This window comes from Melanotaenia boesemani, chromosome 5 (assembly GCF_017639745.1).
Source record: "Melanotaenia boesemani isolate fMelBoe1 chromosome 5, fMelBoe1.pri, whole genome shotgun sequence".
Classification (NCBI taxonomy): domain Eukaryota; kingdom Metazoa; phylum Chordata; class Actinopteri; order Atheriniformes; family Melanotaeniidae; genus Melanotaenia; species Melanotaenia boesemani.
This window is the reverse complement of record NC_055686.1, coordinates 28,448,865-28,461,026: the sequence shown is the minus strand read 5'-3', so window position 1 is coordinate 28,461,026 and position 12,162 is coordinate 28,448,865. Positions and strand designations below refer to the sequence as shown.

Below are 12,162 nucleotides of genomic sequence, written 5' to 3'. Positions count from 1 at the left end.
AGTATGTTCAATTACAGTAACATGTAGGTACTGTTACAGTAGTATATTGTTTACAATTGTGCACAGCTCTACCTGAGGGTTGATACTTCATTTAAGTTAGTTGTATGTAAGTGACTGACAGTGTTGGGAGTAACGCATTACAGTAACGTGTTACATCAACTTTTCTGGGTAACGAAGTAAAGTAGTGCGTTATACTTAAAATATTTGTAACGAAATTACTTTACTGGACTACAGTAACACGTTTTTCTGCGTTACTCGAGCCGTGTTTGCCTTTGTGTAAAGTTCTAATCTGTTTTAAGTGGTATGTGCATGCTGCTGCCTGTGTGTGTGCTTGCCTGGGCACGTTGCCATAGAGATCGGTTTGTGTGATGTAGCTGGTTGTGCTCCAACTAAGGAAAAAGAAAAATGAAACTGGAAAGTCTGCGACACGGGCTTTTGGTTAGTGGCGATATTTGCATCATTTTCAGTTCAGTCAAGTTTCAGTTCAAACTTGTGGTGAAAGATGCTGCTCACCGGTCAGTGGAAGGATTCCTTCAGCAGCCGACCCACCTAAACAAGCTAAGCTTTTTTCAACATTTCCTGGAGCCGGTAAGACAGAAATGAACAAGCTAGTTGCAGGGTTCATTGTAGGAGACATGCTCCCCTTGTCGACTACTGAATCGCCCAGGTTTAGAAAAATACTAGTTAAAATGATTATGAGACAAGTGTGGCCATTTCTTCCCACAGACAGGGATGTTGTTCTTGTGGCTTTAAAACCATTTTGTTTACAATATACAGTAAACACTATGCAGACAGGCAGGGATGATTCGGCTATGATGTTTGTCCATGTCTACACGGTGAATTAAGAAATGGTAAAGTAAAGTAATAAGTAGTGACGTTCCTTTTCAAATGCAGTAACGAGTAAAGTAACTTCAATACAATTTACAGAAGTAATGTGCAACTAGTAACTAATTACTTTATTAGAGTAACTACCCAAACACTGCATACAGTACAGTAATATGTAGGTACTGTTACAGTAGTATATTGTTTACAGTTGTGCACAACTCTACCCAAGAGTTGATACTTTCATTAATTTAGTTGTATATAAGTGACTGGAGCGTAGTTTTTTTTATAATGCTGTGAACAAATTATTGTACGATAGCAAAGAGCTTATGAGGTGAAAATGTAAAATAAATGGATTGTATGTCATGTGTTCAGTTACCCTGCTAGCAACAATAACGTGTAACTTTATTCTTGTTTTCAAATGGCTGTACATCTAGTGTGTAGTGCTGTCTTGGGCATTTTCAGGTAGTGTGTCTGAGATCTGACTTTTTTGTATTCAAAAACACAGATTAGACATTCATAATAAAATGTGACTAAGCCATTTGAGTAGCTTGTTCGTATCCAGTGGTGACAGGACTTTCGTTTTGATGGCTCTGACAGTTTATTGGCATAAATACTAATAATAGCTTTCCCAGCTGGGGATTTTCTACTCTGAAGTCAAGGGAATGGGGTGTATAGAAGGAGTTGTTCTAAGCTAAATGTCAGTTGAACATTGTCTGCTGACTGCGTTTGAGCTCCTTGCAAGTAAAATCAGCTGTACCTTCTCACTGATCTGAGTGTCTGAATTGTCATGAAGGTTTTTGACAGTTTCTCCATTCCCACTGATGATTCTTCCATTTCCCCCTCCCCTCAGGTAAAGAGTCTGGGTGTCATCCTTGACAGCACTCTGTCTTTTACATCACATATCAATAACATAACCCGGTCAGCATATTTTCACCTTCGCAATATCAACCGCCTCCGCCCCTCCCTCACCCCTCACACCGCCGCCATACTCGTTCACAGTCTCGTCACCTCCCGTCTCGACTACTGTAACTCCCTTCTGTTCAGTCTTACCCAAAAAACTCTTCAAAGACTTCAACTGGTTCAGAATGCAGCAGCCCGGGTCATCACAAGAACCGCCTCCACCCATCACATTACCCCTGTTCTGCAGCAGCTCCACTGGCTCCCCGTCACCTACCGCATCCACTACAAAATCCTGCTGTTCACTTACAAGGCCATCCATAACCTCGCTCCTCCCTACCTTTCTGATCTCCTCCATGTCTCCATACCAGTCCGTTCCCTCAGATCCTCCTCCTCCATCCACCTCATCGTCCCCTCAGCCCGCCTTGTTACCATGGGGAGCAGAGCTTTCAGCTGCTCTGCTCCTCATCTCTGGAACTCCCTCCCCCCAGACCTCCGTAACTCTGATTCAATACAACTGTTCAAATCCAAACTCAAAACAAATCTGTTCAAACTGGCATACTCACTGTAATATTTCACACTGCTTTTATTATTTTTTATGTATCCGTTAATTTATGAATGTATTTATTGATTTGTTTTACTCTTGTGTTTTATCCTGTAAGGTGACCTTGAGTGTCTAGAAAGGTGCCAACAAATAAAATGTATTATTATTATTGTTATTATTTCTCTTTCACAAAGTGTGTCGCCTGGATTTTAATATGTCAGCCTTGTGTTAAAAACATTTCAGTATGAATATCACTGAACAAACAACACCAACACTGAAACCTTTTTTTATATATATTAGGTTAGAAATAATATTTTGAAGTATGTCAAAGGTTATTCAGTCTTTCTTAGATTGTATACAAAAGAACACCACTGAAGGTGGTCATTTTATTGTTCCCCCATACATGTGTGTTTGCAACCAAGCGCACATACACTTGGTCCCCTTGCTGAAGCTGCAGGAACGCTGCGTTGCCTCCATTATCAGCCCCATCATGGTTAGTCTGGTGGTCAAAGGCTGTCACAACATCCTGGTTGTTCTTCATGAGGACCAGAGACACAGGCTTTGATCCTCCAGCATGATAAAAGAAGGTGAAGTAGTAGACGCCAGGGACAGGTGCAGCAAAGATACCTGTAGAAACAACATTTTAGTCCAGAAACTGACACATTTCTGTCAAAGACCGGATTTCATGTGTGATATGTGTGACATTTAACTTTGCATTAAGCTGACTAAATTTGATCAGGAATGTCCCCGACATTAGAAACAAATGAAAAAACACAATTTGAGTCCAAACAATTCTCTGATTTGACATAAAAGATATAAATAGTCAAACAGGAAATCTTGCTTTTTAAATTGAAAGAGTGTAATTCAGTCTACTGTAAGTTTAATGGAAGTTTTATGAAAAGATCTATTTAAAGACTCTCCTAATGAGTTTGTTGACAGATTTAAAACGGGAAATGTCTAAATTTAAAATGATTGATTTGATTACATTAAATTTAGTCAGGAAAAAAAGTAACGCCCTTAAGAAATGTCTTCTTCCAAATGACTAACTTTTCACCCCCATGATGAAGTGATTTGGTAGCATTCTAAGGAGACAAAAGAAGAGGGAGACATACATATATATATATACACACACATAAGTTCATTTGTTTTTAACAACCCGCCTATTTTATGCAACATAGTTTATAGACCACCAACCCGCCTTCTTGTTTTATTAAAGAGTTTTCTGAATTCTTATCATCCATACACATTAAATACAGTAAGATTTTAATAACTGGTGGTTTTAACTTACATATCGATCCCTGGAACGATCCCTATGCCTGTGGCCTTTTAAACCTTTTAAACAATATAGATTTTAAGCAACATGTCACACAGCCTACACACAACAGAGGACACACCCTGGACCTGGTCATAACCTATGGTCTGTCCCCTGGTGTGTCCTCCAACAGGGGGCCCCAGTGAGAACTGTGAGGAAACTATACATTACTTCTGAAGTGGCTGCACATTTCATTGATATTTTACATCAAACTCCTGCTCAGATTTTACCTGCATCATGTGATTTTATTGTAGAAAATTTTAACAGTAGACTAAAATCTTTTTAAGTGTTAAAAAGAACATCCAAAACACCATGGAGAAATGAGGAAATTGTGAAGCTGAAAAGAAATTGCAGGAGCGCAGAGAGAAAATGGAGAACAACTAAATTAACAATCCATTATGAAAGTTTACGTGAACTCAAAATCTACAATAATGCAGTTAAACAGGCCAGAACATTCCATTTATCAAACCTCATCACAGATAACAAAAACAATCCCAAATTCCTTTTTAAAACCATTGATCTTTTAATAAATGCTGATTTTAACAAGTCCTCCATGCCTGTATCAGATGCTGCATGTGAGAAAAGTAAAAAATGTTGATTTTAACAGATCTGAACCTCTGCTTTTATCTAAGGAAAAACTGGAGAGTTTTGTCCTGGTAGATGCAAAGACGCCTGGTCGAGTTTTCTCCCAACTTAACCCAAACACCTGCCTTTTAGATCCAATTCCCACATCACTTTTAAAAACATTTTATCTTCATCTTTCTTTAAGTATGAACTTTTAAATATAGTGAATTACTATTTTGAGACCGGTGTTTTACCATCTGCCTTCAAAAGGGCGGTGGTGAGGCTCCTTCTGGGGAAGAGTAATTTAGACCCCACTGTTCTTAACAATTACCGACCTGTATCCAACCTACCATTTTTAAGTAAAATTATTGAAAAAGTAGTTTTGATTCAGTTAAATATGGTTTATCTCTGGTGTATTAATTCATAGCAGGTGAAGTTTCATTAACTAATTATTTTATTTGGTTTTCCGGGGTACCAGCCAGGTCTTTCTCCTGACAAACATATCTTCCCTGAAATCTGATAAACCACTCCACAAAGGATATAAGCAACAGTTCATACAAACACCCAAATAGCAAAGGGAAAAATGTACGAGTGATCCAAAGTGAATCGTTCCTCATCAACACAAAAGTAAGCAGGAAGGAAAAACAAGCAACCCGGCTGGGACTCACAACACCAATCTTTCACTCCAGTATCCAGGAGGAGATCCATTCACCAAGTCCGTAGGTCTGTTGGCAGTGGCACGGTACAAAAGTAAACCTGCTAATTGCTTCCTAGTGGCAAAATCTGCTTCCCTCGATGACACTTGTTTCAGCTCTCTCGCTCTCTCTCTCTCTCTCTCTCTCTCGCTGTCTTTCTCCGACTGTGCGACCAACCGCAGCCATCAGGAAAAGGCTGTCATATCTTTTTCTTTGGTCCAGCCTCTCTAGGTTAAGGGAAAATTCTACTGGCTGATTAAGGCAGGGTAGAGCAATGAAGCAGGTGAGTTCAATTAAAGAGAGAAAGAAAACACAAATGACATGGCAGACAATCAGGCTGTCACAACTTAATGGATGAAAACAATATTTTGGAAAAATATCAGTCTGATTTTAGGAGGAACCACAGTACCGAGACTCCCTTTTAAAGATTGTTAATGACCTCAGGTGTAATTCTGACGCACAGAAACTTTCTGTGTTGGTTCTACTGGATCTAAGCACTGCCTTTGATACAGTAGATCATCAGATTTTATTAAACAGACTCAGAAGTCTGGTGGGCCTCTCAGGTACTGCTCTTAAATAGTTTTATTCCTATTTCACAGATCGGCAGTTTTATGTAACTATGGATACATGCTTCTCACAGATCCATAAAATCCAGTGTGGGGTTCCCCAAGGATCAATACTATGCCCATTTGCTGATGACATGAAGCTTTACATCACCGTGTCTCCTGATGACCTGGAGCCAATTAATGTCCTTTTAAACTGTATTTTAGACATAAAGTCATGGATGGCAGAGAATTTCTTACAGGTCAATAAGGACAAAACTGAAGTCTTAATTATCAGTCCTGAAGACAAAAGAAAGATCACTTTATCAAAATTACAAAACTTTACACATTCTCAGTGTGTAAGAAGTCTGGGCGTCGTTTTTGACTCTGAGCTTGATTTTATTCCACACATTAGAAATGTCACAAAGACAGAATTTTATCATCTTAAAAACATCACCAGAGTCCGCCCTTTTCTCTCTCTTGCCAGCACGGAGGTGCTGATGCATGCTTTTATTTCTAGTAGATTAGATTACTATAATGCCCTGCTCTCTGGTCTTCCCAAAAAATCCATCTCAAACCTACAGCTACTTCAGAACTCAGCAGCACGTGTTCTGACAAGGACCATAAGGCGGGAACACATTGCACCAGTTTTAAAATAACTGCATTGGCTCCCCGTATATTTCAGGATTGATTTTAAAGTTTTTTTGACAGTTATTTATAAATGTCTTAATGGTCTTGGGCCTTCTTATTTATCAGATCTGCTTTTAAATTATGAACCCTTGCGGACCCTGAGGTCCTCTGGTACTTTTCTGGTCATAACCAAGATTTATCGTAAGGCCTCGTTCCACCACTATGGGCCTCGACTGTGGAACAGCCTGCCAAAGAGCCTCAGGGCTGCAGAGACTGTTTTTAAAAACAGGCTCAAGACCTTTCCTTTTAGTCTAGCTTATACCTGAATTTTATTTGCGATTGTTTAGAATATTGCTTATTTAATAATATATTCCTATATTTTTACAACCTGTTTACATGGCTTTCTGTTGTATTGTTTTACTGTTATTGGTTTATTAATTAATGAATTATTTCCTAATTAATTAATTAACCTTTACCTTTAATTTATCTAAGTACTTTTTTTATAATTGCTTTTGCTTTACTTTATTTTATCTAATTTTATTTTATATTTTTCCCATCTTATTTTATTTTATATTTTTCCTGAACTCCTTTATCTGCATTTTTATCTTGTCACTCTTATCGGTTCTTATTGTTTTTAAGTGTATTTATTCTTGTTTTTACTGTTTAACTGCAGTGTTTTCTTCCTGGGGATCCTTCACACTGGTGGCTATGCCTGCAGGGTTGTTGCCATGGTGACTGCCCTTGTCTGGGTGGCTGGGTGTCCTGCACTGCAGCTCTGTGGCTGTGATGTGGACCCCAGCCTGCCCTGACCTGGGTGGTTCCTGTGTTGGCGCTCTCTGTGGTCATGGGTGGGCCGGCTTCCGGTGTGACTGGAGCCCCAAGATATTGTTTCCTCACTGCAGTGTTGAGTCAGATATTTGCATTTTATTACTACTTTTATACTTATTTTAAGTTCAGAGACAGTTATTAGCGATGGGAGTTCATCTTTGTAAAAAAAAATAGGGTATGGGTGAGCAGGGCGAGTGTACATGAAGCTTTGTTTGTATGTGTGTGATTTTGTGTGTGACTGTATGTGTGTACAATTATGAGGTGTACCTTTTTAATTTTTTGTTATAATTTTGATATGTAGGCTTTTAAATCTTGTACTGAATATGCATGATTTGTTTGTATTGTGTACAACACTTTGTGTTGCCATGTGCATTAATGTGGATTAAGCACAGACCACTGTGCGTCTGAATATTGGACATTGGCTGCCGACCCCGCCCACACCTGTCCATCCTCAGGATTGTCTGCATCGTCACCTGACCTCAGGCCTACCTCCGTGAGGATTATTGAATGCTGCCAACCCGCTGCTTCCTGCCTGGGGACCAATGGAAGGAAGTCTGGACCTTTAAAAGGATGGGAGACGCGTTGTTCGAGGCAGCTGTGAACCATTAGGCCCACAGTTTGCCACTGGGATTGTTTGTTGAGACGCTGGTCTGCGAGTACGAATTTTGGGGTTGGAGCCTTTAGATTTCCCTTTGTAAGTAGTTGAATGCATGGTTGTGCTTTTGTGTTAAGATTTGAGAAGAGACGCTCTCACTTTTTGAGTAGCCATTTAAGTTCACATTTGTTATAACTTGGAATCTCAGTAGGAGACTATTTTTTTGTTCGTTTGGAGATAAGACTTTTTGTTTATTGTAGTAATAGTAACTTTTGTTTGTTTTGGAAAGCTCTTGTTTTGTTTGTTATTTAAGTGACAAGCGTTAACCTTAAATTAAGGACACCTTTTGTTAATTATTAAAGTAATTGTTTTCTTTTGGAAACCGGACTGGTACATTTTTTGTTGTTTATATTAGCTTTTTGTTTGTTTGTACCTGGCAATTGTGATAAGTTAAATAGATATTGTTGTATCTTTTTCTGTTTGGGTCCGGTGTGTTTTTGTTATTGACCCCGTGTCCCCTGGATGAAAAAGGGGGTCATAACAAAAGTGGGGGCTCGTCCGGGATTATTTTTGTTTATTAGGAGAACCGGAGAGAATCTTTTTTCAAATCTTATTATTCTTAGTTTCTCTGCATTGAGGAAGTGAAGTGGCCGTGAGAACCCTACACTGGAACAAGTGGAACTATGCGGTAAGGATGATCTGGTGTTAATTGCCGACAGTTGTGACATCCCCGTTCCAAAAAGTATATTGAAGAAGGATCTGAGGGCGATTGTGGTGGCTGGTTTGGTTGAACGACAGGTGTTGCACAGTGCTGAGACTGTTCCAGTAGCACTGCCTGGATTGGCTGGGCTGCCTGAGAAGGCGGGACCAGCAAAGGCTGAGCTTGAGAGCCTGTCAGGATCTGATGCGGAGGAGTCAGGGGCTTCAGTGGGGGATGACAGGAGGGTCCGCCTGTTACTCTCCCCCGATTCGACCCCTGTCTCTCCGGTAATGGCTCAGGTTCCTCCCGGCTAGATGCATGGTTGAGGATGAAATTGGCCAGGCTGCAGATGGAACAACAGCACAGCCTGCAGCTCGGGATCTGGTTGAGACTGGAAGGACTGGTGTTCCCTTCTTGTGCAGTGCAGACTTAAAGGGAAGGCTCAAGAGGTGGTAGCAGCGCTCCCTCTTTTGGACAGCCAGCGTTATGACGTGGTAAAGGCGGCGGTGCTGAAAGCATATGAACTGGTACCAGAAGCCTACCGACAGAGATTCAGACAATACCACAAAACCCAATCCCAATCGTATGTTGAGTTTTCAAGGGAAAAGAGTAACCTCTTTGACCGGAAAGGTGTTATATAAATAAAATTTGATTTGATTTGATTATATACAGACGTGGACAAAATTGTTTGTACCCTTTGTTTAATGAAAGAAAAACTCACGATGGTCACAGAAATAACTTAAATCTGACAAAAGTAATAATAAATAAAAATTCTATGAAATGCAATCAATGGAAGTCAGACATTGGTTTTCAACCACACTTCAACAGAATTATTTAAAAAAAGAAACTCATGAAACAGGCCTGGACAAAAACGATTTGTCTTTCATTAACCAAAGGGTACCAACAATTTTTTCCATGTCTGTATATATATATATATATATATATATATATATATATATATATATATATATATATATTCAGCATAAACTTATGGTATGCTGAAAATAAAATATAAACATAATTTGGAAAATCAGTAACTAAATGCATAAATAAATAGACAATGAATAAATAAATAAACAGCTGGGCTGAGTTAAAAAATTGATTTATCGATTTTAATCGATTAAAAAAATAAATGCAGTATCAATTCATAAAACTTGGAGATCAATTTTTAAAAATTTCCTCATTTCCAGTTATATGGCCCTACTCTCGCATGACAAACAAATGTAAAGAAATAAACTTGAAAGCAATATAGTAAAATTTGACACACAGATCATATTTTATTTAGCTCCATTTAAGTCCATATCATTTTATAAATTAGCTGTTTGCATATTTTTTATTTAGTTTTATAATATGATTATGACAATTTCAGTTCACCTGACTTTGATTATCTTCTTTCAGTTGATATTTAAGTCAAACTAAATTTCTTAAAACTATAACTGAATATCGATCTACTTACCTGTGAACTGACTGTAAGCATTACCCACATTTGTTATCACGTTTTTGAAGATCACTGTTGTATCTGTGTTGAAGGGTCCAATGGCTCCGTTCCCGCTTGTTCCAACACTAAATACTATCTTGGTTGCTCCTAAACATATAACCAATATTTCACCACATTAACATGTAATTTCCCCACAATCTAGAAATATTTCATAAAATAAAGTTTACTTCTACCTTTGCTCTTCAGTTCAAGAATCTGGTTTTCGCTCTCCTTCAGTCTGGTTTCCATGGCTTTCTGATTTTCTTTCATGGCACCGAACTCTTGTAGGAGCTTACACATGTCAGGAAAACATGACTGTGTTTCAGTGATGACTTCTGTCTCAGCAGCATTGTTCTGGGCCAAAGTTAAGCCACAGAAAAACAACACAGTCAATAAAATAGTGGAATTCATCTTCGCTCAGTGTTGCTCTGTCTTCTAACCTCTGATGTTCTTCCCTGCTTTTATATTGTTTCAAGATTTTCTGTAAATCTTTAACATCCAAACACAGTACTTTGACCTGTTTACCTTTAATGTTGCAATAAGAAAATGTTGGTCATTGTAAAACTGCTTTTGTTTGCTTTCCATAAACTGAGAACAACATTAAGGTTTAGAAGCTGGAGTGGTGAAAAAAATGTATGTACATTCCTTGAGAGAAAACAAGCAGGTTATAATCATTTAATTGAGACACAGAGGAGTTCATTGCTTTTATGTTGTAAGATTTTCTCCAAATTTTAAACATTCAAACACATCACAAACAATCTGTTTGTCATTTCTGCTAGTATTTAATTCCTGATTTTATTTTTTTGTTTTCTGATTTTATCATTTTAAATATTTTGTTAAATTTTCATTTCAGAAATTTTTTTCTCTATTCATTTCATCCAGGTTATTTATTTTTTGTAGTTTTTTCCCATTTAACTCACAACCTTTCTTCCCACACCCCTAACAGGGAATGAGAGGATGGGGACAGTGGCAGACCCACGGCCCACCACCCCGGAGGGAGGAGGACCACCCCCGGGCACCAGAGCCCAGAACCCCCGCCCAGCCCGCCCCAGAATAGCCCGGCCGCCTGGCTCAGGGCCGACGCCCACCAACCCAGGCGCCACCAGTGGCCTCACCCCCCGCCACGAGGCGACTCCAACCGCTGGCCCCCACAGCCCCCGACGAGGCCAGACCAAGAGCTACCCCCACCGCAGAGCAGCCCGGTCCCGCACCACGGGCAACCACAAAGAACCCGCAACCACCAGTCACTCCCGGCCATTTCCCAAACCCCCAGAGCAACGAGGTCACAGTTCTCCACCTACACTAAGTGATGGAACTAAGCACAGGGGACCAGAGGGAATGAGATTCAGCTAAATAGTTCTTTAAGGAGGCAGACATTGTCTCACTACTGATGTGGTCAACTAAGAGATTCCTAAACTGCTGAATACACAGATTATTTTTGTTTTTCCTGTTCACAAGGATAGTTTTCTTTGCAATGCATAATGCTGTGCGTATCATGTGTGCAGAGTTAATTGCCATATTAATGTCACCCAAGTGACCTAGTAGACATAGTGCGGGGATTGTAGGAATATTACATTTAAACCATGTTGACATGTTCACACATACCTGAAGCCAGAACCTGCGGACAGGTGTGCAGGACCACAAGGCATGGAGATAGTTGTCAGGTGTGTTTTGAATGAATGAATGAATGAATGAATTAATGCCTTTTATGAATGAATGAATGAATGCCTTTTATTGTCAATATACACATATACAATGAGATTAAGCCATCCCCAATGTCAGTGCAAAGAGAGCAGTATAGAAGATAAATAAATAAATAAAAGATCTAAGGTATAAAATATTTACAGAAATAAATAGACAGATGTGCAAACTCGAGTTATTTGCAGATATAAGTATGATGTATATACCTGTATACTATACATGTGTATGGTGTTTGAGCTGAAAATATATAAATTACACTGAAACATATTCAGGTCAGAAAATATATTGCACATTCAAAGTATTATTGCACGGATCATGATATGTTGTACATGTCATATGACAGAATGTATTGCACATATGTCGTTAGTGTCCAGAGTATTTCACATTTGCAGTTATTGCTTTTGGAAAGAAACTGTTTTTGAGTCTGTTTGTTTTAGTCCTGATGCACCTGTAGTGCCTCCCAGAGGGCAGCAGGGCAAACAGATCAGAGCCAGGGTGGGAGCTGTCATTTATGATGTTTCTGGCTCTGCTGAGGCAGCGGGAGGTGTAAATGTCCATCAGGGAGGGGAGAGGGCAGCCAATGATCTTCTGTGCTGTCTTTACAACTCTCTGTAGCCTCTCCCTGTCTGCTACAGTGCAGCTGCCGTACCATACTGTGATGCAGTATGTCAGCAGGCTCTCGATGGATGAGCGGTAGAAGGTCAGCAGCAGATTGGAGTTTAGTTTGTGCTTCCTGAGGACTCTCAGGAAGTGTAGCCGCTGCTGAGCCTTCTTAGTGATTGACGTGATATTCTCTGACCAGGAGATGTCGGCCGAGATGATGACGCCAAGAAACCTGATGGTTTGGACACT

At 39.5% G+C, this 12,162-nt stretch overlaps 1 protein-coding gene across 3 annotated transcripts; it reads right to left on the bottom strand.

Annotated features, from left to right (window-relative positions):
- Nucleotides 1-2,604: 2,604 nt before the first annotated feature.
- Nucleotides 2,605-10,274, bottom strand: LOC121640270 (complement C1q-like protein 4). 3 transcript variants are annotated; one of them, XM_041985973.1, is made up of 2 exons: nucleotides 9,804-10,042; nucleotides 2,605-2,893 (listed from the first exon to the last, which is right to left on the bottom strand). In XM_041985973.1, the coding sequence occupies exons 1-2, from the start codon at nucleotides 10,018-10,020 to the stop codon at nucleotides 2,613-2,615; spliced, it is 498 nt and encodes a 165-aa protein (XP_041841907.1). In that variant the 5' UTR covers nucleotides 10,021-10,042; the 3' UTR covers nucleotides 2,605-2,612. The 3 variants fall into 3 exon arrangements, 1 of the variants encoding a protein (XP_041841907.1); XR_006010430.1 differs by lacking the exon at nucleotides 2,605-2,893 and adding an exon at nucleotides 9,646-9,717 and having other exon boundaries at nucleotides 9,798-10,274; XR_006010431.1 differs by lacking the exon at nucleotides 2,605-2,893 and adding an exon at nucleotides 9,646-9,717 and having other exon boundaries at nucleotides 9,804-10,274.
- Between the last annotated feature and the right edge of the window lie 1,888 nt (nucleotides 10,275-12,162).

What these genes read in the sequence shown, in the direction of transcription:
- LOC121640270 (XM_041985973.1), bottom strand. Translation starts at nt 10,020, where the DNA reads ATGAATTCCACTATTTTATTGACTGTGTTGTTTTTCTGTGGCTTAACT. An exon ending in TCTTGAACTGAAGAGCAAAG is followed by an intron (nt 2,894 to 9,803) that starts GTAGAAGTAAAC and finishes TTGTTTCTACAG; the next exon opens with GTATCTTTGCTGCACCTGTC.